The following is a 27,079-nucleotide window of genomic DNA, read 5'->3' as shown; positions in this document are numbered from 1 at the left end:
TGAGATATTTGTTGCTAGCAAAAGTCAAATTGTTTTTTGGGTTGTTGTTTTTTTTTTTGCCACTCTGAAGTTCAATCTTTCTGCTGACAGCTATAAACAACATTGGCAAAGATCCCCAAAAAAAATGGATCCAGTGTCATTAACCCTCCCTGAAGTCATCCTGAACGACAGGGAAGACTTTATTTCACATCACCACCAAGCTTTTCCTGCTCATGGGTCTGCTTTACAAGACCAACCACACAACCACAAACCATCAGACTCTCAGGTGAGCCCTGAGAACATCAACAGAGCTGGGCAGCTCAGTCCATCAGAGGCTGCTCCTGCATCGGACGAGTCAACGGCAGCGAGAATCTCCGCTGTTGTAGAAATGCTGCGTAAGATGTCCGATTCTGTCCCCAGACCGAACTCATTTTGTTTACCTCAAGGACAATCAAACCAGCCACCTGTGCCACATCTCATCCCAAGCTTTCCTGGGACAATCCCGCTGATAAAACCTTACAGTTGGCCCTTGATTTACCTTCAGACTCCATCACCGAGTCCAAAGCCCAATCCCCCTTTGACACCTGTGTTACCAGAGCTGCAACATCCCCCCTTTCCTCCACATCACGGCTGCTGTATGAACATGACCCCAGTCGCATCCGCGCCAAGCCCTGCATTTGGGTACATCCCATATGCTTTGGTCCCTATCAGCCCGTGTTTAGCTCCTCGTCCTTGGTTCATCCTGCCTGACGGTCGTCCTAGCTGGTGCTCGTGTCCACACATGATGTCCGCACCTCCTCCCTGCACTCCAGACCTGTAAGGGACTCAGCAGCACAACACAAGTTGAGATTTTTGAAGAATTTTCATTTAATGTCATTTTTAAAAAATCCTGCTTGTGTATCTAGATTCAGGGTCCCAAGAGAGACAGCCCGGCAAGTCATCGAGCAGTTCAATGTAACACCAGAGGTTACCGCACCGGGGAGGAAACAGCAGGACATCAAGCGGGCCAAGTCAGAAGGTCAGAGACAGTCCCATTTTGAAGTACATAGAAACATCTACTTTTGACCCTTTTTCAAGTTAAACTTACATATTATGGGAAAAAAAAAGGGATAAAAAAAAAGTGTTAATTCTTTCCCTCGCTTTATCAACGTTCCTGGACTTTCTTTTCTCTCAGAAGACGCACACATACAAAGTAAACCTGATCAGGACAAACTGCATGCGAGCAACATAGAGGACGAAACAGAAACACAGTCTGATGTTTCATGTGGATGTCTGACCTGTTTGAATGAGGAGACAGCGGCTGAACTGGACTTTGAGGACTGCATAACAGCCATGGAATCCATTTGCACCAAGGTAACCTGAGAAGACAAATCTCTGTTTAAAAAAAAAAAAAAAAAAAAAAAAAAAGTGCTTATTTGAATTGTTTTTCTTGCTGCGTTCACCTTGCACTGGAGAAGGAAAAATGGTTGAACGAGAAGGAGGAGCTTGAGGTAGATGACAGCTCATTTCAGGAATTCCTGGATAAACTGTGCAGTGATGAGGAACTCATCCAGGAGGTTAGTAATCAGAGGCTATAATATAATTATCTATTTGGATTAGCTTCAAAATCCAACTTTACAGCACTGAAATCTAGGGCTGTTCTGAGTGTATACGTAAAAAAGATTTTATCAACCGTGTTTTAATCCGCGCTTACTTTTTTTCCCCCACTCAGTTTGGCTTGAACAGGGACCTCGATCCCTGTATTTCTTCAGACTCTACATCCACTGGCCATGGTGTGTCTGAAAAACAAGAGGTAAAATGAGCGGGAAATGTTGTGTTTGTTAACCTTTACCTCTAATATCAGTTAAATTGTGCCACTGTTCTGTATAAATGTTTGCAGGGGAAGTCACATCCACCAACATAGAACTTTAACTGAGGGCAAATGTCTGGTTGGTTGTCATTATTTTCAAAATGAAAATTAACTCACCAGAATACTTTTCCATATCATCACGGTAACTCCCTTTGAAAGTGTAATTTAGACATATTTTCCCTAACCCTCTTAGCGTGAGTTTGAAAGATAAACATCTAAACTGTGTTGCAACCATGAGGCTGTCAAATTGCATTATGGGAAACGTAGGATGAATTGGGATTGTAAGGGGTGTGGCTTCCTATACAGATTACAAATCTCTGCTGCTTCATTTGTAAGGATTACATATATTTATATTCTGTGCAGTGCAAGACCTCCAAATTATTAAAGCAGATTTTTTTGTTTAAATGTCGAAGTGCCCTTTTAATGTTTTTTAATCTCTCAGGTGGAGTCAACACTGAATGCAGAGAACTGGGACTTCCCCATTTCTTCTGACTGCCAGCCCGCTGACTTTCTTCCACTAAGGCAACTTCAGCAAGAGGTAAAAAAAAAAAAAAGAGAGAGGTGGATTTATTTTGTCACTATACACTATTTGAGACTAAAGAGAACTAAAGAGACTACATTAGCTAGATTGTTTTAGCTAACTGTCATTGGTCGATTGTAAATTGAACTGTCTTTAATTGCATCTCTAGTCTATTCAGGACATCTTCGAGCAGCTATTAGATCCACAGTCTGGTGACTCCAAAGTAGCATCTCCTGAAACTGAGGAAAAATCTCTGGAAACCTTCCTCGTCGATGCACCAGACCAAAGGACTCATTCAAGCACGCAGATCGACATAAATCCAAAGCACAATGCACAGACGTGTTTTGTAGAAGAACCACTGCCAACTGGTGCCGGAGCAGCGTCCTACAACGTTCAATACCAGCCCTGTTACCACGGCTCCCCCTGCATGGACAATGGTTTCACTTCGTATTTGGACTTTTTCCCTGTTATTTCCCCAGACAGCAGCATTATGTCTGAGCTTGAGAGAGAATTATCGGCATCCGTTGAGGAACTTTCTTTCTTTTCCCCCTTAAGGGATCTGTTGCAAGAAAGCTCAACTCCAGTTTCTAGCCTTGATGATACAGAGTGGGATCAGACACTGCAAGAGCTTCAAGCAGAACCTTGGGCAGGGGATCTTCCTTCCTATGAGACCTCCTTGTCCCCCAGTCATTCAGGATCCAATGGGGATCCTCAAACCAGACCTAATTTGTTGTGCGTCAGCCCACCAAGGTCATCCAGCCCTTTGAGCACCCTGTTTCTGACAGCAATGTCTCAACTACTCGCTCAGACAGAGGAGCAGGGGGAACAACGTAGTTCTAAAACCATCCTCCCAAAGCCGTCTCGTCTTGAGGACTACCCAGTTCCCGTACAAGCAAATTCACCTTTCCTTACTCATTCCAAACCAGAGTCCTCTGAGTCCCAAGTTGATGCCAACACATCTGACTCAATGCCTGAAAAACCAACACGAGAGACACCAAAACATCAAGAGGATCCTGAAGACTTTCCATCCTCTGGTGTTTCCTCAGAAATCAAGGCAGGACAGTTGAGTGAAGAGGAAAGAACATGTGGCGAAACTCAAGCTAAAGGTCTTGAAACAGCATTTACACAATCGCAAATGGCTTTGGAAGCAAGAGAAGAAGGAGAAACTAAGAAGACTACAGAAGGAAAGGAGGAGGATAAAGACAACAAACGCAAGGGCAGGACAAACAGCAGACGCAGTCAGAGGCTGTCAGGTCAAATCAAGAAAGACGAACGAAGTCTTGGGAAAGCAATTGATGGAAACACTGGGAAAATGTCACAATTCACCTCGGGGAAAGATGAAACACCAGGGAGACGGTCCTCAAGGAGAAGGCAGTTACATGAAAGCAAGTTGAGTGAGTTGGCGGAGCCACTGTCGGAGATGGGAGAGCGGGGACAAAGCCAAAAGATTGTCGAGGAGTTAGATAGTCAAAGGTTGTCAGGTCAAACTGAAAAAGAAAAACTACGGCTGAGGAAACCAGTCATAAAGAGCACTAAAAAAACAGCAAAGTTCGCCCAAGAGAAAGACGAAAAACCAAGAAGATCCTCAAGAAGAACACCTGCAGGGGAGACAGAAGAACTTAAGGCTGAAGACGAGAGGCAGTGCAAGGACAATAACCCCAAAGTGCGCCCTGAAATTGGGGCAGAAAATGCTCTTTTAACCGACATTGCACAAGAGGAGAGAGAGTTGAATAAAGGGACCACAGAAGAGGAACGTATTCCAAGGTCCAATGTCGCAAGAAGTCCTAGAATGATAACAAAGGAGAACCGATTGCACCTGATCTATCTTCCCGAGCATCCTGGATGGCACCTCAAACCATTTGAGATAAAGTCCTCATCCAAGAGGGAAATGCAGGACGACCACAAGCTGGAAGATACACCTGAACGACAGACTCCGTTGCTTTCAAGTCCACTGAAAAGAGACCAAGGTAGAAGAGATGAAGAAGAGAGTTTGGGAAGGGATGACCATGTGGATGCGACTGGACACAAGACCAAAGCGGTCAAGGTTTCAGAGGACTGCAGTCCAGTCTCTCACCCTGAATCTCCTCTCAAGGGCCCGAAGAGTCAGACTCCAGAAGAACCACCTCCTGACGGACAATCCAACAAGGGACACAAGTTATCTTTGGTGATCAGTGGCGGGGAAAACCCTCATTTAAGCCCCGCTCAAAGTTCGGAGACCTGGCAACAAGACAAAACCGTCGCATCAGGTGGAGGTGACGTGACGAGAAGCAAAACTTGGGACTTCTACAGCTTGAGATCGGGAACTTCCAGGTCTAATGTGTCAAAAATGACCCAAGACAACAAGGCAACCAAGATGGCGCACCACCAACCAAACCCCGAAAAGAGTCAGTGCCAGACGGCAGGTTTGAAAAGTGGTGATGGACGGCTAAATGGAGGAGGTGATGCTGGATGTCTTGGACCGTCGAGTCCGACGAAAAGAAGGGCTTCCAAAGAGAGGCGGAGCGGGGCACATCAAAGGGAAATCATGAGATCGAGTCCGATGAAAAGAGGAAGGTGGAGGATCACAAATGAGACACACTTGGACAGCGACGGAGCGCAAGACTCAACTGGCAAGGAAGCGGAAAAAGAGGGATCCGAGGACAAAGGTGAGGCGGGCGCGCCTGCCTGTGAACAAAGATCAACCTCATCAAGAAGAGATGCAAACACTGACAAGATGGACGGTTTATCCCGAAGAGAAACTCTCGTAGGCGGAAAATGCAGCGCAGTGACAACCAGATCGAGCTGCAAGGGGAACGGCGTCCCACACTTGCCCGCAAAGTACAGTGACTTTCTCTTGTTCAAAAGCGAGGGACACAAACGCTGGCTGTCGAAGAAGAAAGAGAAGTCAGAAAGAGGGAAAACACGCAGAAGTGGGAGGAAGAATGATAACTAACGTGAACAAAAAAGCCAAGAGAACAAAAGAGCCATCCACGGAGCACAAAGAGGATGAGCACGCAGACGTGTGGAGACAAACTACACAGAAGCAACCTCCTTAAAAGAATTCACAGTTTAATGAATTGTTAAACATTGAAAATATTCACACAAAAGATATTTCAATTAAATAAAATAAACGTCTTGATTTACAGAGTGTTATATTTCTTGTTTGCACAGACCATTGTCCCGTTGTAAAAACATTCAACATACATACATAACATCATATAAATAACACAGCATATGGCTTCAATGGTACAAAAAAAAAAAAATGAGTTAGAAGGTCCCGTTACAGCATCTGGATTAGCTTTTCTGGAGGGTAATTAAGACATGGTGGTAAACAAAGTGGAAGTCATCAAATACAAACAGGTACAGGATTTAAATCTCGACATGGTTTTCAGCTTTACAAAGTCACAGACATAAACATTTAAGAATACATCCGAACACTCGCGTTCGAGTATAAAAACATTCACCACCGTTATCGCAAAATGGAACGAACTGGACATGGGATTTAAAAAAATAAAATAAACAATCAGCTATTATTACGCACAGAGGCTCATTCAAACTTTTTGTTGTCTTTGTAGTCAACGGAGCCGTTGCTGTTGTGCATTTTTCCGTTGTTGTTTACAGCCTTCCCATTGGCCGGCAGAGAGCCCGCCTCCACAGGCTGCAAGTACTCGCTCACCACTCTCTGATAGGTCGGGTGGGTTGTTAATGTTTGTAGCAGGTATTCTGTGGAGACAAGGCGGACACACGATAAGTGTTTCGGTGGGTTTTTATGCACCCGATGATGATCGTTTCACTCCGAGTCTTTACAACGACGTTTGTCTTAACTCTGTTTTTGTTTACAGCACTACAGCCCTTTAACCTCACAAGAAAACAAACAATTTGAGGAAGACATGGAAATCATTTGAGAGTGAAATCAGGACAATATATCTGTAGAAATGAGACAAATCAGTTGTTTAAAGTTAAAGTAAAGATTAAGTAAAGCTCTTTTTAACCTGCAGTCCTAAAAAGTATTTACTCTCATATTGTCCCGTCATGATACAAAGAATTGAAAGTTTACTTGGAGACACATACCTTCAGTAAGTTGGCCATCATGGCAGGCTTGGGTGTAAAAGTCAGCAGTGTGGTGCTGAGTGTGACCCAGCAGCGCCCCCATGAGGTCTGACAGCTCCTCTGCACTCAGACTGCCTCGGCCCTCTCTATCAAACAGCTGCAAAAACAAAGAGAGAAAACTTCAAAAACACCACCAAAAAAAAAACTGGATCTCTTTATGATTGATGTCAGAACATTCAGGACTTACAGTAAAGGCTTTATGAAGCAGCGACTTGAAGCTCACAAACCCTGTAAGGGCCGAAACGCTAAAATAGATCCATCTGAGGTCCACGCTTTTCTTCTGAAAAACACAAACAACATGATCAGCTTTCAAACATAGTCTTAGTGTGAGATTTAAAAGAACTGATTCTACCTTGGAGTAGAAATCCCAGATGTCGACAGCTGTCCGTTTGTCCGTCAGCCCCAGGATAGAGGTGAACTCCTCTGTGCTGACCTTTGACCCCTCTGCGCCCGACTGACACCTGTCAATCATTCTCTCCAGCGCTGCCTCCACTTTCTGTGACCCCACACTGGGACAGAGAAAAAGACGGTGAGAAGAGAAGATGAGGAATAATAATGTCTGTAATACGACTTTTTTCTTACAGCCTACAAAACGCTTCATGCAAGCACGACCACGAGCACAGCCAGCGCTCCTCTGCCCCAGAATACAACGCGAGCTCCACCATCGTTTAGTCTGAGAGCTGCAATGCATTCTGGGACGGTTTAGTACAACCAGCATGCTTTAAAAAAAAAAAACGAACAGTCCATTCAATATGACGTCATTTAAGTATGAATAATGTGAGTGGGGTTTTTTCTCTCTCTCCAGGTACAGTCAAAGTCTGATGGTTTTTTTCCTCGCTTACCCATGTTGGTGCAGCAGTGAGAGAGTATCCCTCGCGGGCGAGTCCAGGGGGAGAGAGAGACCGCCCAGTTTACTGACAGGAACCCCGCAATCCATCAAATACTGTGTAGCTGGGATTCCCAGAGCGCTGCAGCACAGCAAGAGGAGGGAAATATAACAAACACATCACACTTCATGAAGACCCCCCCCCTCCCAAAACAGCTGCTACTCACTCTGCCATGAGTTTCTGCACGTTCCCTGCGTACAGGTTGGGGTCACTCTTCTCCTCCTCGGACGGATTGTAAACAGGCAGAAACTGCAGCACAACAAATAAACACTCAGTCATGGTTTTTGTTTCGTCCCCTCAGCGGAAGGGGAAAAAAAAAGGTGGGCGAAGTTTTCATGTGTCAGAGCGTCTGATCTACGACGGGGGGGGGGGGGGGGGGGTCTTACCTCGATGGTCATGTTGGTGTAGAGCTGAGAAGTCGTGTGCCACAGCGCCTCGTACCTAACGGGGACATAATGACATCACATGTGAACACTTGAATACAGCCCGTGTGTGTGTGTGTGTGTGTGTGTGTGAGAATGCTACCCCGGAGAAAATCATTAGCTGCAGCTAATGCTAATCCTGTAATCATTACGCGTGTTCTGTGAATTAGCAGCCAGATGGAGTTATTTATTCTTAACTTAGATGAAAGGTCAGACAGGTTGTCGACTGCTCGCTCAGAAAAAAATCAGCTTCTATGTTCATTCAAAGACACGTATGTGTGTGTGTGTGTGTGTGTACATCGGTCGACATGATGCTGTGTGATGTCATCACATGGTTTGACCAGTAAAGAGCGCTCTGATTCGTCTAAGTCTACGCTCTCTGCTCGGCTGATTGACCATAAATACAAACGTTAATAGCGTGATCATTACTCATGTTGACAATCCTTTTGACTCTTTATTAAAAACAGACCTTCAGTAAAAAAACAACTCTCATCTACACTTCACTGGATGCCACGGGCGGCTGTGGCTCAGTGGGTAGAGTCATCGTCTCTCCACCGGAAGGTCGAGGTTGTTTGTGAAGGCTCAAAGGTCTGGGAGCCGGTTCGTGTTAATGTTTCAGGGTCTTATTCCGAGAAACGACGCTCTGATTCGTCTTTGGAACGGGGAGTGTCTCTGTGAGCTGCAGGAGAGGAACTCACCAGGCTGTTCCTTTGTGCGTCCAGCGGACAGTGTCCTGAGGAAGAGACGGAGGAAAGGGAGTCAAACCTTATAACTGACTGAGAAGGCGTGTGTGTGTGTGTGTTTCTGCTCACTTTCACTCACACACACGCCAACAGGAAGCAGTGTGTAAACACACCCGGGGGGGGGGGGGGTGTACAAACATTACAGCATGTCCATAAACAACCACAGGCGACAGTCTGTACAAGCTACAGTCAGATAAAGTGAAGGACAGCCACGTGTACACACACACACACACACTAAAGCAGCTGCTGCACCGTACGTATGTGCAACACACAGCTATGCTACTTATGCTGGTTGCTCAACGTTTGAGGAGCAGACAGGTTCAGTCGTTCACATCCAGTCGTGTTTGGAGGCCTCGTGTCCGCCTGACATCTTTGACAGGGCAGGAAAAAACACACACACACACACACACAAAAAACTGTTTGTACTTCCGTCCCGTCTCCATGACAACAGTCTGTTGAAGAAGCGAAGAGGACGAGGGTTTAGGACCTGAGCCGCAGGACTAAAGAGGGAATATCGAACATTTGGACCAGAGTGTCGCTGACATCAACGACGCCTCTCTGAAAAATGTTACAGATTTTCAGCGCAAGGAGCGAGCTCACAAAAAAAAAAAAAAATGGGGAAGAGGTGGAAAAAAAAAAAAAACCAAACTGGGCACTGCACTTTTGCTCCAGACGCTGACGCTCAGAAAAATATCCGCTTGGTGGACACGGACGCAGGAATTAGTCATTTTGATTTCAACTCTTTTTCACTTGAATCCTCGATCAGCATTATTATGATACCCGTTTAAAAATAGACTGCTTATGGTCGGACTTGAACCCGGGCCGCCCGCTGGAGGACGACAGCCTCCACTAGGCCATTAGTACCAAATAAATCTGCTGTTTTTAAATTAGAGTTTTTTTAATTTAGAGTTTTTATCTTCTGATAAACGACTTCTGGATTCCTTTATAGTAAGAAGTCGAGTCGTTCTTTTTCCTTCCCTGAGACTGTGAAACGAGATCGTCGCTCCCTGCGGTTAAAAACGTGCTGACTCACTTTTCCTCTCCAACAGGACGAACTGCAGCTCAAGGTGTAATATTTGTCATTTTAACAAACCAGCCGTTCCAGCTGACTTTGCTCACCAGCTTGTTGGGGTAACGCAGCAGAACAGGTTGGATCGGGACTCCGGCGAGGAAGGCTCCTGATGACAGCCGGAGGAGAAAAGAGACGAGTTAGAGGAGACGGGAACCAGCGTGTACCCAAAGGCTGCTACGCCCTCGCCCCCCCCCCCCCCGCCCACATCATCCACTCACCGGGTTTGAATTTGATGAGGGCTCTGCCATTAGTCGTGGTGCCTTCAGGAAAAATCAGCATCTGTCAGAGAATGAAGGAGAGACATGAAGACAGCTTTAAGGTTTGAATCGTTCATTAAAGCTCCAGAGATGAGCGAGGGAGGGAGAAACAAGCGTCTGCTGTCGTTTGAGCCGACCTTCTATTAATCCGACATGTTAACACATTTACTGCACATTTCTTTTTCCCGAATCCCAGCCCGACTCTAAATGTGGTGATTTTCCCCCTGAAGAGCTGCAACTCAAGCTGACTGTCGGGGGGGGGGGGACGTCATCTCGTTAATTACTGCTACACCATTAACGAAGGATAAGCACATCCGTGTGTGTGACTGTGTGTGTGTGTGTGTGTGTGTGTGTGTGTGTGTGTGTGTGTGTGTCATGGTTGAGAGGCAGCTGCCCCAGACAGTGTCAGTGCTGTCACTCCCACCAGTTCACTTCACCCTGATCGTCCTATCTCGATGCTGACTGAGGCAAAATGTTTTTGAACCACAGGTTACAGTGTGTGTGTGTGTGTGTGTGTGTGTGTGTGTGTGTGTGTGTGTGTGTGTGTGTGTCTCCTCAGCTGTAACATCAAACAAAGGCAAAATGACTTGAGGACAAGGCGAGTGCCTGGCGGGCTGATTCCACTGGACGTGAAGCCCTCTGGTTTAAATAAAGTTTGGTTTGAAGTCTTAGCGTGTTGGTTTTTTGTCAGCTGTTTGTTTTGTTTTGAGGCTGTGTGCCGAGCGTGTCCAACATGCGTCTTCATGAGACGCAGCGTCCTCCTGCTCAGTGTCAGGACTTTTAGCTCGAAACAAAGCAGCTCTGTCACAGCTGCTTGGTCCGCCGCTCGTCACAGTTCACACAGCTGCAGGACGGCCGAGAATTAAACAAAAATAAAATCTTTTTGGTTGGATAGTTCTTATCATAAATAAAGTTCAATCAAATAACTTTTTTTTTTTTTTAATGAATTGAATCACACCTTCGTTTGTTTCTCTCCACACCAGCCTTCACAGGCCCCGCCCCCTTTCTTCTCTCTGCCTCTTTATCTGCTGTGTTGACTCCAATCATCGCCTCAACATTACATCAAGTCCTCCTGAATTCAAACAACAAACCCGCAGCCTTCATCACAGCAGGGGAGCCGTGGACGGAGACGAGAAAAAAAAAGAAAAAGAAAAAAACCGACTCCCTGACGTCACGTCAGAAACGACCGCTTTACTGCGCCAAGTCTCCCAAGGAGACGTGCAAAAAATGGCGGACGAAGCAACAAAGCCCGCTTTACATCGATGCTACGTGTAGCTCTGCACTCTTTGACTGTGAATATACGACGACTAGCGTGCAGCTAAGTGAGAAAGACTTCGGTTTGGTGTTTTGTGCAGGTGTGAAAGCAGAACGCATCAGCTGCAGACGAGGACAGAAAGAGCAGAACATCGTCCTCATACGACATCTGTTGCTCTTCTGCTGTTGTTTGAAGGAGTACGAGCGTTGACCTGAATGATTCTAACTGTGATTGGACGAAAACAAAAAGCAAGGAGCAGCAGCAGCTTCTGTGAAGTTTTGAGTGGCCGATGGTTCAGACGTCTCACCTGAGGCCAGTAGCCGCCAGAGGTCAGCCTCTCCGTGAGCTCGGCCACCGCCTTCTTCCTCGACTCGGGATCGTTCCTGCTCACGATCACGGACTGGTTGAACTCCAGCAGAGCTAAAACAAACACACCAAGGGAGTCACACAGGGAGAGAAATCGGATCCAGAACCTGGACCTGGAGACAAATCCGGGCAGGCTGTAGATATCACTGCGCTGCATTTCCTCACCTCCGATGACCGGCAGGCTGGTGTTCTCCGACCGCGACACCACCGTGGCCAGCTCGGCCGGACACAGAACCATCATGTCCAGGAAGGTGCTGTGAGGCGCCACCACCAGAACCGGCGCCTCCTTCAGGTCTGCCCGGCGCCCTTTCACTTTCACCCAGGGGAAGCCCAGGCTGAGGAAGATGGCTCGGCTCAGACACAGGATGATCGGGTGGAAAAACCAGCGGCGCCAGCCCTTCACGGGGCGAGAGCGCTCCTCCTCGGACAGGCCGGCGAGACGCAGCCGAGCGATCGGCCACATGATGAGGAAGAGGGACGCAGCCAGGATGGCCCGGAGAGGGAAGAGGATGCTGCCCAAGATGACGCCCTGTCGAACATCAGAATTTGACTTTTTATGGATCAAATAATTTAGAATTAGTTCGGATATCGTTTGGTTTTCCCTCCTTTAGGATTTTTCCTTTTAAAGTGTTTTTTATTTTTATTTTTTAAACAAATGTTGTGAACATATATTGTCAAAGCCACATTTTAAAGTCTGGTTGTTTTCATGTGTGGGGGGGCATTTAAAGGCCTGTTATTATCACTTACAGGGGGATGACTGTCCTAAATCATGTCGTTAGTTGTGATGTCACAAATGGAGAAAATTGTAAACGGAAAATTCTCCCATCATCATCAGGATGGTGACACTATTTTCAGCCGTGATGCCCATCCCTACTGAGGTGACTTACCCGACTGTGCATGTCATTGTGATGTGTCACACTATTCTTTTAGGACAAGGTGTTTTACTTGAAAGACTTCTTTTGTTCTTTTGAGGGATGTTGTTTGAAAATGTTTTGAGAAGGAAAAAAAAAAAAACAGTGCTCACATGAAGATCTCTTAACTGGGTGATTGATTGATCATGTTGCTGTCTGCTCTGTAGTTTGCAACCGACATTGCATTTTTGCTTGTTGATTTATTCTTTGTTTTGTTTTATTTTTATTGTTGATTCCCCCCCCCCCCCCCCCCCTTTCCTGTCCTTCAGTGTTTCAAATTAGCACACGTGCTAAAAACAGTCAAATCAATGCATCTATGGTCTGTTTAATGTTATTGTTATGTCCACATCAAATACACTTGATAAATCAGATACAGGGTATTACTTTAAAGCTCGGAAGGATACCAGGTGTGTTCACATGTAAAGATGCAGCATGCAGGTACGTTGGTGTTTATAGTGAAAGGACAAATCCTGTCCATGTGTTCGCGTTGTTATCTTCTATAGGAGTCATTGTCCAGCCTGTCCGCGTGCTGTTACGACTGTTTAAATTTGTTGCTGAATCGTGCGCAGAGTGTCTGCGTCACTGCGTCACTGTCGTGTTTAAATATGGCGACTTTAAAACGGAACACTTCTTCTTACCCTGATCTTCTGCGCGCGGGTCATCTTCACCTCGTGAAAGAACGGATGTCGAAACTCGCTCGTTGCTGGGTGACGGTCGCGCTTCTCCATGGCGACCGAGCGAAACCCTGACGGGCAAGTTTTGCTAAAAAAATTAATTAATTAATTAAAAAAAAATAATAATTATATATTCCTTTCCTCTTGACTTTTTATGTGTTGGCGTGAAGAATAAAGAGCAAAAAAAAAAAAAGTGCGTACGTTGAGTGACGTGAAGTTGGAAGTTTCCCACTTCTTGGAAAACACGTTCAAAGTGTCTCGCACAGATGAAGAAAACACGGAAAACTTACTGATTTAAAAACAAAAAAGGTTGAGTTTCCCCCCCAAGTAAAAAAAAAACCCCAACAAAAACACACTAAACAACAAAAACCCGTCGATAAGTTGTTAAAAACCAACTTGTTCGGTTTGCAGGCTGAACATAACACAAACCATCCCTTCACTCTTGTACTCTGTGTCCTCACCTGCCCCGCCCCCTCCGTGCTCCTCTAGCAGCCCGGCCCAGCGTCACTCATGGGCGGGTCAGGCGAGTCGAACCGGTCCGCTGAAACTCAGCTACATCCAGACTCACTGGGTTGACTGTACGGATTACTTCTGAAAGCCCATTCAAAAAAACAAAAACAAAAAAAATAATTATTTGAAATATTAAATAAAATCAACTCAAAATTAATAAAAAATAAAACATAGCCTATAAACATGGCTATAAGATCCTCATAACTTGGACTTTTTGTTGTTGTGTTTTTGGCATTGCTTAGATGTATAAACTTTAGTGTTTTATTGGTTTCCTGTGAGCTGATAATGAAGATAATGCACATTTATTGCATTAATATTTATCTCTTGGTTTATAAATGTTGGTTTTGATAGGAGTATTAACCCTTTGGAGTAGTGATGCTTAAAATAGTTTATAAGGATGTTACAGGTTATTGATGCATTTAGTATACTGGGCCTTGGCACTTATCTTTTTGTAATTGAGCTTTTTTTTAACTGTCATTTGGTTTGTTATTGATCACAGAAGACTGTCAGAATGCTTTAAGATATTTAGTGTAATATTTAAAATAAGGACATTTCACTCTAAAATAACCTAAAAATAACATGAAGTGTGTTTTAACTTTTATTTCTGTCCTCATCTCAGATCTTTAGCAGGAAAACAAGACATGAATGTTGCTTTTGGATGCTAGTTGTGTCCTAAAATGAAACTTCCTGTTACGCCCTTTCCTTCTTTTCCTCTTAAAGTAAACAATCAATCTGAACCCTGCTGCCACATTTTTTTCATCGATGACTTTTACTGAGGCAGTTCAGGTTTTTTTTTTTTTCTCCCTCCACCCTACCTGCTTTTGTTCTCCGCCTGGGTGTTCCTGTTGAAACTAACAACACAAAAACACACACAGAGAGAACAGAAGAAGGCATGAGAAAGTCAAGAGAACCTTTGTGAGTGAATTCACTTTTTTTTTTTCTCAGTGAGGAAGTGAACACGTTCACCTGACGTAGCTTTTGTTTACCACTCGTCGACTGCTGAGTTGTAAATCCACGTCGACACACAGTCAGTGATAAAAATAAAAAGTGTATTTAAATCGAGTGCAGCTGTGGCGGCTCATAAAGCAATTTATTCGTGCTTCATTGTTTCATCTGATTGTGTTTGATAAACACACGAGGACTTCATAACACTCCATTCAGAAGTGTTAAAGAGGCCCGGCTCGTCTCTCAGCTGATCCTCGTACGTGGAAATGTTCTCCACAATGACCGCCTTTTAAAACCTGAGTCAAAGCTCAACTTCTTTTATGGAGCTAAAGCGTCCAGCGTGTCCTCGGCTCAACCAGCCAACTTCTTCAATAAGACACATGAGAAAAACAACATTTGACGTGAAGTCATTTGTGAGATTTATTTGATAGAGAACATCTTCAGAGACAGAATCAGTATAAATTAAAACAGAGCTGGAAGTTAAACAGGAGGGTTAAAGGTCAAACTGACTCTATCAGGTGTGAATCTAAAAGAAGGGAACACTAATCTACGAGTGAGTAAGATTATGTTTATAGAAAATAAACTCTGACCTACATGAGGAGCAGATACAGGAGGTTAAAGTTCACTTCTATTCATGTTTACTAGCCTGCAAAATGCTCACATAATTAGCCAAATAACCTCATAAATATTTATGTCACTGAGTAAAGACTGTAGTCCAATCAGTCGGCTGCATCTGTAACCTTTCAGGTTTTCAAAACGTCCTGCGTGTCGCGCTGAAGTTTGAACCTGTTGTGAAAACAAGTTAAACATCTGTACAGTATAAACCTCTGGAAATATATGTGTGTGTGTGTGTGTGTGTGTGTGTGTGTGTGTGTGTGTGTGTGTGCACGCCAAGTCCTCTTCACAGCACCATCCCTCCACCCATGATCTCCATCCTCTGAGAGAGACAGAGAGAGAGAGAGAGAGAGAGAGAGAGAGAGAGCGAGAGAGAGAGACAGAGAGAGAGAGACAGAGACAGAGAGAGAGAGCGAGAGAGAGAGAGAGAACACATTAGAACCTGTAAAGCTGCTTTTTATTGATCCTTGTTTTTACTCTCCTGTTTTTACGGGAGCTGTGTTGCAAATCAAAGCACAAACACACCGGATTTATTCCACGAGGAGGAGCTGCATGTGAGAACGCAAACTCCTGACAGACCCTCTCGTTTTTTGTTTTTTTTTCTCGCAGCAAGTTTGAGTGAGAACGCGGCAGGATATTCTCTGGAGAATTAAGCCGGGGGGGGGGGGGGGGGGGGGGAGTGATGTGTGTATTTATTCCACAGATGATACGTCCTCCGTGTTCTGTGGAGATCCAACATGAGTCTATAGTGTGAAGAATTACAGCGACATCATCTTTGTTAAGATCGTGTTTCTTTAAGGTCTGAGACTGTTTCAATAAACCAGAAAGATTAAGAGCAGGAGTCTGCTGCCCTCTACTGGCTCAGACAAGAACAGCAGCCAGAATCAAAACACACACAGAGCAGGAAACATTCAACAGTTTGATTCATCTGGGGGTTCGGAATAACTCCGACCCGTTCAGTAAATTTAGACGCAGACTGAAGCTTTTATTTAATTCATCTCTTTGGTAACTATTGTTTTTTTATTTTTTATTTGGTGTTTGTATTTTTGATGAGGAGTGAAATGCTGCTCATGTAGCGTACAGCTCAACTCTCACCTGAGGCGGGTCAATGAACGCCAGCCAATCAGACGAGTGCGTCGGCAGCAGTCCCATAGATTGACATTTGTAGATGGCCAAGGCCGAGCCCAGCAGGTTCCCAACCAGGTAGACGAGGCCCTGAAGCCACTGCTGACTGGAGCTCTCCAACAGCTTGAAGGCTGAAGGGCGAAGAAGAAGGAAGAGTTCAAATCAAGACGAGGAGAGAGAGAGAGAGAGAGAGAGAGAGTCAAAAGGTCGGCGTGCACTCACTGGCTGACATGGACATGAGCGCCTGAATGGGCCTCCACGCCATCATGCACACCATCATGATGGGGAAGATAGAGATGGTGTTTCCTGACATGTACATGATGAACAGGTTCATGGGGATCTGCTTCAGGGGCCCGAGGGCCACGTCCCAGCAACGCTGCACACACACAGAGAGAGAGAGAGAGAGAGAGAGAGAGAGAGAGAGAGAGAGAGAGAGAGAGAGAGAGAGAGAGAGAGAGAGAGAGAGAGAGAGAGAGAGAGAGAGAGAGAGAGAGAGAGAGAGAGAGAGAGAGAGAGAGAGAGAGAGAGATGTGTTGACTTTGAGTCTAAGGTGAACAAACACTAATCATTTATTCCTAATTCTTCTTATGTTTTATTTTATTTTGAAATGTACTGATATTATAATGTTCTATTGTAAAGAGAGAGAGAGAGAGAGAGAGATAACTGGACTTTTGTTGGTGAACCGGTCCCAAAATACAGAAGTTGGTCTGGTTGCTGGAGAGGTGCCAGGTCACTTCCTGAGCACTGCCGAGGTGCCCTTGAGCCTGACTCTGACATCTCTCCAGTAATGATAGCAGTGCGTGAACCAGAACAACCCTCAGAGATGAAGTCAAATTAAAATGTAAAAATGCAGTCAAACGAGGGGGAAGCACTGAGTGCATCTCAGTTTATTTTACTTTGAAAATCTAAAAAGGAATCTGTCCAAAGAAAGCAGCGCTCGTCCTCGTCGCTCACCTTCTCCACCAGGTTCTTGTCCGTCTCCTGGATGCTCGTGTCGGGGACCGGTTTCTCGGAGTATCCGATGGGATACACGACGTCTCCCTGGCCGCCCTGCCGGTCTCGACTCCTGCAGCAGAGAGGAAATGGCACGTTTAGAACAGAGAGAGGCAGGAGCTGAGCTGCCTGCACTGGGACTGTCTCTGTGTTACCTGGTGTTTCCCAGGCTCAGCTCCAGAGCCCACTTCATCCTCCTCGCCCCGCTGCCTCCTCCTCCTCTCGCAGACAGAGCTCCTCCTCCTTGTCCCCCCGGAGACGCCATGACAACCGGCTGCTCAGCTGGACCTCAGAGACAGAAAAAGCCTCCACACACACACACACACACACCTACATCGACAGAGAGAAACAGACGAGAAATCAGATCACATCGTTCCTGACACATTTGATCACGCGCACACTTCTTTTTAACGTTTTTATATGATTTCGTCTGTATGAGCGCTGGTTCATCACAGTCCAAGATAACTACCCCCCCCCCCCCCCCCCCCAAAAAAAGGAAGTTCAAGTAGCAAAACAGTGGTGTAAATCAGTTCCCCGGATGTTATCGTTATTTTACAATTCAGAGAAGAGAAAACTCAAACACGACGGAAATCAGCGTAACATCATTAAACATTCACCACAGAGCGGGATTCAAACTCGTCTTACCTTGTTGGAAAAAAATCAAACGGCTGCTATTTCGGTTTTCGCGTCGCTATTTTTGTGGATAAAGCCGAAATTAACCTGCTGTTCTGATACACAAGTCGCCTCCTCGTCGCTGTCGCTCTGGATCCCGTGTCCCGTCGTGATGACGTAGGCACGTACTGAAGCTACGTCACGTGCGCCCTCTAGTGGAACTTCAGGGGAAATACCGTGTACAAGGCAATTTTTAAAATACGATGAAACACTACATTAAAAAAAATTAGAAACAAAAAGGAAACCAGGCACATTTATTCAAATAATTAAAGATTTATTTGATAAGAAAAAAAGAGTCCTTCAATGTTATCGTATAAGACTTATTTTTTTAAGTGGAAAAATAAAATGTTCCATTTACTTTTGTTTAAGTTGGTTGTTAAATATTATTTCATATTAAGGTTTTTGACGTATTTTTAATTCACTATAATGCGCCATCTATCTCACAGCTGAATGATGTCTAATCATTAGCTGAACTAAAGGAATAATCAGTGCATTTATTTATCAGGACAGATGTCCCAATTGTGTGCAGCTGTACTATATTAAACAAGCTGGAAGTATTACAAACATAAACATCTGTGTGCGGCCTTTACAGTCAGTTTAAGGCAGGTATGTCATGCAAAGTAAACAATTACTGACGTGTAAATAAAGGTGTGCAAATGTTAATGTTAAGAGTGTTAACATCATAGACACATTTTTGTTTGCTGTGTGAGCGTTAATAAGGCACGTTGACTCATCTCTACTGCAGGTCAACTCTTTACAAAAGTTAACTCCAGGGTTAATGGAGCTGATTGTAACGTTTAGGACGTTCAGCACCCGTTCTGGACTAGCTCTGGTTACAACAGCAGGACACATAAGCTCAGAAAAGGTCTAAAATCTGATCACTCAAAAGTTAATAATCTTGGACGTCATCGTCTTCCCCTGATGAGTGTCGGACGGTGACGTGCGCCGAGAGGATCTGCGTTTGTGCGACCTGTGTTCACTTGTACAGGCTGAGATCTGGGCTGTGATACAGACACATGTAGGAATCACAGAGGAGGCGGCGGGCGGACTCCCGTAACGATGAGGCGTCTACTCTGCTCAGCGCCTCCTCTGATAGGCTTAGGAAGCGCCCCACCTCCGGACACGCCCTCACCTGGGGGATGTTGAAGCCGTTCTCTCCACCTGCGGACGATCACATACAGAAAGGTGAATACTTCAGCCACGATTCATTTCTTTCCCCCGGCGCACACCCCTCCCTCCGTTACCTTCCCGGTCCGCCATGCTGTCGAAGAACAGCCAATCAGTAGGGAGGGGCCCGTGTTTGACGAAGCTGACGTAGTGGCTCGTCTCGATGCACGTCACGGCGAACAGAGACATGAGCTGACGGGTGCCGTGCAGAGGGCCGGTCCACGATCCCTCAGGAAGAGAAACCTTCACGGGTCTGTGGGACTCCCGCTTCCTGTGAATGTGGACCTGACGATGAACAGAACAGCATGAGCCCACGCCGCCTCAAACGATGAAAACCCGTTTGTTTAAAATGTGCGTGTTGTTATTTCTGTCCGCTTGGGGGCAGTGTCAGAAGATAAACACTCCTGGGCTGAGAAATAAAGACCATCAAATGCTCTAAAGGAAGAGGAGCACCAACAGAACTTGGTGATATTTTTATATTTTAGTTCTTCTTCTTGCAATTTGATCGAGGTCGAGCAGGTTTTTTTTGTTTTTTTTTTAACTGAACTCTTTCCAGGGTCCAGAGTACGAGGTGTGTACCTGTGTGTTGCAGGTGTGGCAGTACTGTTTTAGACGACCGGGGGTGATGTCAGGGTCTTCATAACACTGGACACACTCCCACTCAGCCACAGCCTGACAGATGCTGCACTGTCTCAGAGCTGGAGAGGCAGAAAGAGACGAAAAACTAAACTCAACACAAATATAATAAAAAAAAAACCAGACAAGGATTATGTCTCCAAGCTGACGAGAATTAAACCAAAATCTGCACAAATGTTCATTCTTTTCTCGTACTGTCGTCGAGCAGGTCTGTGATGTCCAGGCTCTGAGTCGGCAATATGGCGTCGAACATTTTGAAGTCTTTTCCAAATCTAGGCATGAGCAGAAGGAGGCAGGAAGGAGCCTGTTGGAGAAGCGAAAAAGCACAAATAAAAGTTGATGATCTTTTAATCTGACGTGTTTCAAAACACAAATGATTGATTTACTCCGGCTACCTCGACAAACTTGAGGCCGGCGTGGAGGAAAGAGGACTCCAGCAGCGCCTGGACGGTGGCGACCCTCATCCGAGCGGAGGGCGGCGAGGAGAGGGGGATGGGCGAGTGGATGGGGGAGAGAGACGGAGGTGAGGAGGAGGAGGAGGAGGGGGGCGAGGAAGGACGCGTGGGCGGGAAGAGCTGGTAGAGGTGACACTCCTGAGGCTGCTGAGTCATCGATCTGTTCGAGGAGAGACGTCAAAAAAAATCACTCGAGAGGATCTAATCTCAACCTCGTGGCTTTAATGAGTCCGACTGTCATTTCTAATCTGTCCAAAAGACTCTTCTCTTTACTTCCTGTTAGCCTCCTCCGCGTGCTCCGGAGTCCTGCTAACATCCACAAGAATCTGTGGCGACCCTCAGGGATCTTTGACTTACAACAAACATCATAAAACCCGCTGAGGGAAACCAGGCAGGTGTGAAAAAATATAGATTTTCAGAGCTAAGGAGATGATAAGTGAGTGTTGGTGCTTCAGCTTTGTTTGGAGTCCTGATATCTGGGAGACGTGGTTGTTGTTCACTCCTTGACGTCAGAGACGAGTCTTGGTGGGTCAATGTGACCCGACCCAAATGGTAATAATAATAACATCATCAGAGTCTGCTTCTGTTTGAGCATGACACTGAACCACACCTGTAATACGTCTCCTGCATCATCTGATGTGTAAACAAGTCTGAGGAGTCGACAACAAACTGCTAACACAAACTAATCCTGGGTTTTATTTTGCTGAAAGACAAAAAAAAATGTCCCACAGTTAAATTGGATTGTATCCATTGTTGCCTCTCACCATTAAAAACCTCCAGTTTAATAATGCTGTTTGACTGTGTTAAAGAAGTCCAGGCCTGCTTTTGTTCCTCCGAGACGTTTAACCACGAGCAGGTTTTTATCTCATTATCAGGTTTAGATCAGAGGTCAAAACAGGACAAACAATCCTGTTCAATCAGCAGCAAAACAATCAAATCTTTCACTTCACTAAATATGTTGTTCTCTCCTACAACACCAGAATTTAAGAGCCGACTTTATAAATGACTTTTTGTTTTTTTAAAGGTGTCTGTAAATGATGTTTTTTATTGATTTATCAGGCATCAGTTTCACATCGTGATGCAACAAACTGAAGACGACGAACCGTCATTTTAAAAAAGGCAGCTGGTGATTGTGTAAAGCGGGGTGAAACTGATGTGCGTGTGAGCGGGTTCGAGGCCTCTCTGTCCGTCCGTCTTTGAGCGCGAGGAAACGACGACGAGGACGTTACCTGATTTTGAGGAGTGGCTCCACTCGGAGGAGCCGGAAGAGCATGTTGAGGAACTCTTCAGGATCTGAGGGAACAGAGAAACGGCTGCGTGACGGCATTCCTAAGCCTTTACTCACACACACACACACACAGACACACAGACACACACACCTTTCTCCTGGTTGGTGAAGCCTTTGTCGCTGTTCTCGGCCTCCAGCAGTCGTCTTAAAGCCATGGTCTTACTGGCACACACGTAGCCGAACCTTCACAACACACAGGCAGATCGTGATTCTGATCAGGTCAAACATTCTGATCGGTTCCTTCCAGTGAAAGTCGAGTCTTAAAAGCTTCAGTCAAACGTGAGTCAGAGAGTTTTAAATCAATGCTTTATATGTTTTTATATTCTTTAAACACTTGGCACCAGTACGAGTTTGCACACCTTCTCAGCGGGTTGACCACCTCGCACCGCAGCAGCTCCTGAGCGTGCTTGGAGTTCTGGTCCTGTTCAGGGTCTGAGGGCCAGAACAGGACCCAGTCTGCCGAGCTGCAGCAGGAGAACAGACTGTAGACGCACACAGACAACGACCAATCAGCTTCCTTTGTTGTGTTTGAGGCTCGTCTTTTTTTTTTTTTTTTTTTTTAACGAGGAACCCCGATGAGAATGGGATTATTTCTGTATCGTTAATCATGGGATCAATGAGAGCAGGATTTAACCATCAAGTGGAGGCGCTGGCGTCTGACCTGAACAGCGTGGCGTCCAGGTAGCAGGAGTTGAGGTGACCCTGGATGCCTCTCTTCCAGCCCTCGTACAGCTCCCTGGCCTCGTCTCCCTCCACGGGAGGAGTGTGGTCGTCCACGCGCTCGCTGCCCCACTCCGCGAACGCTGTCGGCCCGCACAACGCCGCCGCGTTACTTTATACAACAACAACAACAACAGGCGCCGCAAGCTTTAAAAGACCCCGCCCTCCTACCTATGGAGTTGCATCGTTCCACTTGATTGACAGGCGTCTCGGGCGCCGGGAACCTCGAGTCCCGCCGACAGTTGCGGAGCTTGACGAACAGTCCCTTGTTGGCCGGACAACGGAAGTGACGCTCGCCGAGGTAGCTGCCGTCTGTTCCTGCAGAGAGCTCCTGATCCTGAGGAGTTTGGAAGATGACAGAGAGGATAAAAAAAACAAACGAGGATCTCGTACAGACCACGTTCTACCTGCTCCACAAGAAACCAATCAAACCGTACCAGCTCGATCCCCGCCACAGACTCCGTGATCCCGCTGATACTCCCGATCCAGCGGATGACTCCAAAGAGTGGCGGCTCGTTCACTTCCACCATCGACCCCACCTCCAGCTCGCTCTCCTGCCCGGCCTCTCCGTCCTCCCCCGCTGCTTCGCCGCCGCCGTCCGGCGTCCACAGCGGCGACGGGGGGCCGTGTTCGCCGTTGCTTTCCCACGGCTGGTCGTTTTCCGGCAGCGGCGGCGGCAGCGGTGTTGACGGGCTGACGGGTTTGGGAGGCGGCAGAGGGGGAGGGGACAGCGGTTTGTTGAGCGGTTTGGGCGGAGGGAGGGGCGGAGCTCTCACCGCTTGCTTGTTCGGGGGCATCAGAGCGACTTTAGGAGCCGAGGCGGAAGGCGATGACGGGTCGGGTTTAGAGACGGGGGGCGGGACCGGCTTCAGGATGGATTTGGGGAGGTGAGACGGACTGTGGCGATGAGATTTGGACTCTGAATGTGCAGAGGAGAAACAAAAGTTAGCTTTTAAAATCATCTCTAAACAACGACGACATGGTTTCATCTCACAAATGTTTTTATTGGTCAGTTTTGGTGTCAATCAGAGACAATCAGAGCTCTGCTGGTGGGTTAGTGTTGTTGTCTCCCAGCAGGCCCAGGTTCTCCCTCTCTCTCTTCCTGTTTCCTGACTCTGTCCAGTCTCCAACTCAAGGCAGAAAAAAGCCTAAAAATAAACCTCGGAAAATGTCTGAATTCTGTTCAGCTGCTTCAGAGTGCCAGCTGGCTCACTGTCCTCGTACGCTGCATGAATGAAGATGACAATGAGACTTCCTTTGATTGATTTACTTTTTTTCTTCTTGTTGTTGCCAAAAATCAACATATTTCGTAAACCCAGCGTTAAGTCTCAGTCCATAACGTGTTTCACAACCATTTTTTTTTTTTTTTTTAAATTGGAATGGGACAAACAGTTTTATACGATCTCACTCCTTTTTACATCCAGTGGAGTCGCCCCCCGCTGGCTGTTCGGTAGAACGCAGCTTTAAGACCTCAATAACGTCGCTTTGAAACAACAGGCTACAGCTGCTTCTTTTTTCGTTTACAGTCTCACTTTCACTGAGATGTAAACATTGCGATGCAACGAGCCTGACAAAGTGGAGGACGAGTCTTTAGCCTCAACGATATTTTTGACACAATCACTAAAGTTGCGACGTGTCTCCAGGAACAGGAAGCAGTCTGTTCAAGGTTAAAGATAGAGATGAGTATCCATGATTATAAAGGACTCTGAGAGCATTTTTTTAGTTCGAGTTTAGAGAGTTGGAGGTGTTGTTGTTTACCTGGGGACACCTTGGTAGCTGGCACTAGTAGTCCGTAGTCAGGGGAAGGAATGTGGCAGAGCTGCTCTCCTTTAATGGATCCGTCCCAGTTACCGACAGGATGGTCCTGTGACACAACAATCAAACAGAGCTGTCAATATTTATACGCGTTTGTTTAAACCGTTCTATTTCAGCCCTGCTCAGAACAGCCTGTTTTATGCGTCTGTACCTTTAAATATGTAAATGAGCTGTGTCTTGACCACGCCCCCTCTCTGGAAGGGCTAAATATGAAATGCTCTTATTATTCTTGTACTAACCAGCAGGACTCCGACGTACAACCCTGATGAGGAGTGGCCGGGAAGGAGACCACAGAAGCGAACCTCCCCAGAGTGCACGTTGTCCTCCAGGGGGAAACACACCCGCTGACCCACGTGGACAGGCGGAGGCGACGCAGGAGCTCGGACTTGGACCTGGTTTTGAGCCATGATGGGTGCAGAGTCCGCGGTCCGAGGCAGGATGCCATAAGTGTGCGGCTGAGGGGGGCTGCTGGGACGCTGCTGGCGGAAACTGATGTGTCGGTTCTGCTGCTGATGGGGAGGGTTCGGGTGGTTGTTGCTGCGGTGTTGCCCGTTGCCGGGGTGGTTGTTGTTGCCAACGCCGCCGACGCCGCCGCTGCTGCGGTGTTGGTGGTGGTCTCGCTCGCGGGCTCGATCCTGCGCCTCGGAGATGTTGCCGCGAGACCAGCGGCGCACTCTGATGTGGTGGACTGGGACGAGGAGGCCGCACGCATCAGGGCAGCTGAAGAGACGATGACCTCGAAAGGTGCCGTTACTCACTCCTTTACCGACCGCTGAACCCTGCAGGAAGCCACGGATATTTACTGACCTTTGAACCGTGCAGCGTTTGCAGCCCGCACTTTCTGCTACCATCAGAACTAAGAAGCTTCTTAAAACTTTTCACTTTCGAGTTTACCTTGAGCTGCACGCCAAACAGCACAGCGGCGCTCCCTCTGCTCGGCTGCCCGACGTATTTCAGCTCCGCTTCTGCCAGCTCGTCACGAGGGCCGATCTGGACCCAAAGTGGGGCACCGACGGGCAAAGAAGCCACCTGCTGCAACCTCTCTGGATACACTGAAGAAAAAAAAAAAGAAAAAAAACATGACACAGAGGAAACCTGACAGCAGAGGGAGGAAACGATTAAACTAAACTGGAGTCACTTTTTACTTTGATTTGAGCGCACACGTGTGTTTATGGTTTTAAGTTAGCATGTAAGTAAGACAGGCTGAGAGTCAGTGAAGACTAAAACATGATACGGCTGCTTTATATCCCAGAAAACATAAACTGAACTCAGTATTTAAAAACACATCTGATGTCAGGAAGGTCAAATGTTCTCTATTCAAATAGAGGAAGCACTTTACAGTAAATGGATTTGGGCACTTCTTCAGTCCTCTGACTTCTCAAAGTGCTTTTAGGACGCCCTCACTCGAGGAAATCCGTATTGAGCCTGAACATGCTTCACCCCTAAAGTCTAGTTCCTTGATCCACTACTCCAAGTCTACCTCCCCTTCTCTCTCTCTCTCTCTCTGTCTATGGCTCCTTTCACTTCTTGCAGCCTTTGTTATTTATTTCTTGTAGTTTTGTAATGTCTTTTCTAGTTGTAATCAGTTGATGTGTGTCTGTTGAAAACCAATTACATTGCTCCACCTTCACTCATTTACTTATTTTCTATTGTATTTACCTTTTTAGTTTAGTATTGTCTGATCTTTTCTGCTTGTCTGTCTTGTACACCTCACCTGTTGTCACGCTATTGCACCAAGTAAATAAATAAATAAAGAACATGTATGAATGGGATTCATTACGGATGGAGGTGTGACTTGCGGCCCTTTGAGTACCCAGAAGACTAGAAAAGTGCTGAACAAGCTCAAGTCCATTTACCATTCCTACGTGCATGTGTAAAATCTGTAACACTGCGACTTATAACTTAGTAACCAATTATGTCTTACAGAGAAGTTTGAGGCGGGCTTCAGGATCAGCTACAGGCTCAAGCAGGCCGCTGAACTCGGTCGGGACTTCGTGCAGGTACTTCCTCTCCAGTTTCACCATCATACTGTTGTCCAACACCTGGAGGAGAGACGAACACTTTAATAAACACGCATGAGATTTAGTCCCTGGGGTACAGAAGTAACGCACACTCTTACATGTATCCACAAAATAAATACAAAATAAATACATGTGGATTTTAATGCTCAGTCTGAAGGGACTTGGGTTGGGAACCAGAGAGTCACCGGTTCAAGTCCCCAGAGGATCAAATCTGGAAGTTGACTTCCTGAGATGCTGAGGTGCCCTTAAACAAGGCACTGCAAATGTATAAAACGGGCTATTTATATTTTAGACGACACAAAAAAATCAGCAAGTCTTAGTCAGGATAATAAACTATTGCTTTAAAAATGTGTTAATAATTTTTGCCTTATTCACAGATATTTAAATAATCTCTGTGTTAAATGTATAAATCAGTGAAGTATGTTTGTTTAACTAACCCTGAACAAGTTTATTATTAAAGATGTACTGAACCTTGACCCAAAGAGAGTCTCCTCTGCTCCTGCCAGAATCCTGCTCCTGGCACATGAACCCCCTCTGAAGCCGAATGGTTCCGTCCAGCTGGTCCTGCACCTTCAGGTCGGTCGAGATCAAAAAGGTTTTAGGGGGGCGGCGCTTCCTCGTTTGATCGTGAGCTCCTGACATTTTCACGGATTTTTGATTTGATTTTTTTTGTTTAAAGGATTTTAAAGGTTAAAACAGAACAAACGCCTCCATTTAAAGAGAAATTAAGCGAGCAGTTAAATTGAGATTGCACAGGTCGAAGTGAGCCCGTTCACCTCAAATAAAGGTAAGTCCAGGTGAGTAACTCTCTTCATCCATATTCACGCGCTTGATAAAGCCTTAAAGAGCGCGCGAGAGCCTTTCAAAACAAACTATAACGACCGACAAACTAAACTTGTGAAAGCGCCCATGAAAGAAAACAAAAAAAAAAACACTTTCCAACTCCAGGAACTCACACCGTCAACATTTCCCTTCGCACTTTATGCAGCTACGTTTCAATAATAAAACGCACGGCGAAGCAGGAAGCGCAGTGACTGCCACGAGCGTCAGCCAATGGCAAGTGAGAAAAAGTTAGGCAGGGACTTTTTTGTAG

The 27,079-nt window shown here is 46.0% G+C and overlaps 4 protein-coding genes and 1 long non-coding RNA gene across 7 annotated transcripts; 2 read left to right on the top strand and 3 right to left on the bottom strand.

Annotated features, from left to right (window-relative positions):
* The first annotated feature begins 1,664 nt into the window (after window positions 1–1,664).
* LOC306841715 (uncharacterized protein) lies at window positions 1,665–5,472 on the top strand. The gene is made up of 3 exons (XM_079371669.1): window positions 1,665–1,771; window positions 2,271–2,366; window positions 2,518–5,472. Exon 3 carries the CDS (start codon window positions 2,776–2,778, stop codon window positions 5,278–5,280), a length of 2,505 nt encoding a protein of 834 aa, XP_079227795.1. The 5' UTR covers window positions 1,665–1,771; window positions 2,271–2,366; window positions 2,518–2,775; the 3' UTR covers window positions 5,281–5,472.
* On the bottom strand, window positions 5,380–13,221 carry lpcat4 (lysophosphatidylcholine acyltransferase 4). 3 transcript variants are annotated; one of them, XM_079371671.1, is made up of 13 exons: window positions 12,989–13,221; window positions 11,605–11,968; window positions 11,381–11,493; window positions 9,780–9,840; window positions 9,609–9,667; window positions 8,445–8,479; window positions 7,711–7,765; window positions 7,491–7,573; window positions 7,280–7,405; window positions 6,790–6,946; window positions 6,625–6,717; window positions 6,399–6,534; window positions 5,380–6,050 (listed from the first exon to the last, which is right to left on the bottom strand). In XM_079371671.1, the coding sequence occupies exons 1-13, from the start codon at window positions 13,076–13,078 to the stop codon at window positions 5,875–5,877; spliced, it is 1,548 nt and encodes a 515-aa protein (XP_079227797.1). In that variant the 5' UTR covers window positions 13,079–13,221; the 3' UTR covers window positions 5,380–5,874. The 3 variants fall into 3 exon arrangements, with proteins under 3 accessions (XP_079227797.1, XP_079227798.1, XP_079227796.1); XM_079371672.1 differs by lacking the exon at window positions 12,989–13,221 and adding an exon at window positions 12,735–12,897; XM_079371670.1 differs by having other exon boundaries at window positions 6,625–6,946.
* Window positions 12,995–13,393, top strand: LOC306841718. Its single transcript, XR_013781571.1, has 2 exons — window positions 12,995–13,106; window positions 13,219–13,393. It is a non-coding gene; the product is annotated as an uncharacterized lncRNA (long non-coding RNA).
* A 1,827-nt stretch (window positions 13,394–15,220) lies between these two features.
* emc4 (ER membrane protein complex subunit 4) lies at window positions 15,221–18,002 on the bottom strand. Its single transcript, XM_079371673.1, has 6 exons — window positions 17,858–18,002; window positions 17,368–17,542; window positions 17,174–17,285; window positions 16,442–16,595; window positions 16,190–16,350; window positions 15,221–15,416 (listed from the first exon to the last, which is right to left on the bottom strand). The coding sequence occupies exons 2-6, from the start codon at window positions 17,475–17,477 to the stop codon at window positions 15,381–15,383; spliced, it is 573 nt and encodes a 190-aa protein (XP_079227799.1). The 5' UTR covers window positions 17,478–17,542; window positions 17,858–18,002; the 3' UTR covers window positions 15,221–15,380.
* Window positions 18,003–18,599: 597 nt separating this feature from the next.
* cyld3 (cylindromatosis (turban tumor syndrome) 3) lies at window positions 18,600–27,034 on the bottom strand. The gene is made up of 16 exons (XM_079371460.1): window positions 26,458–27,034; window positions 25,890–26,007; window positions 24,860–25,017; window positions 24,205–24,744; window positions 23,909–24,014; window positions 22,588–23,069; window positions 22,322–22,487; window positions 22,092–22,233; window positions 21,790–21,912; window positions 21,522–21,613; window positions 21,372–21,435; window positions 20,083–20,302; window positions 19,883–19,991; window positions 19,631–19,749; window positions 19,129–19,336; window positions 18,600–19,045 (listed from the first exon to the last, which is right to left on the bottom strand). Exons 1-16 carry the CDS (start codon window positions 26,626–26,628, stop codon window positions 18,861–18,863), a joined length of 3,003 nt encoding a protein of 1,000 aa, XP_079227586.1. The 5' UTR covers window positions 26,629–27,034; the 3' UTR covers window positions 18,600–18,860.
* Between the last annotated feature and the right edge of the window lie 45 nt (window positions 27,035–27,079).

Source organism: Symphodus melops, assembly GCF_947650265.1.
Source record: "Symphodus melops genome assembly, chromosome: 20".
NCBI lineage: Eukaryota > Metazoa > Chordata > Actinopteri > Labriformes > Labridae > Symphodus > Symphodus melops.
The sequence above is the reverse complement of the archived record's forward strand: the minus strand, read 5'-3'. Positions and strand labels throughout refer to the sequence as shown.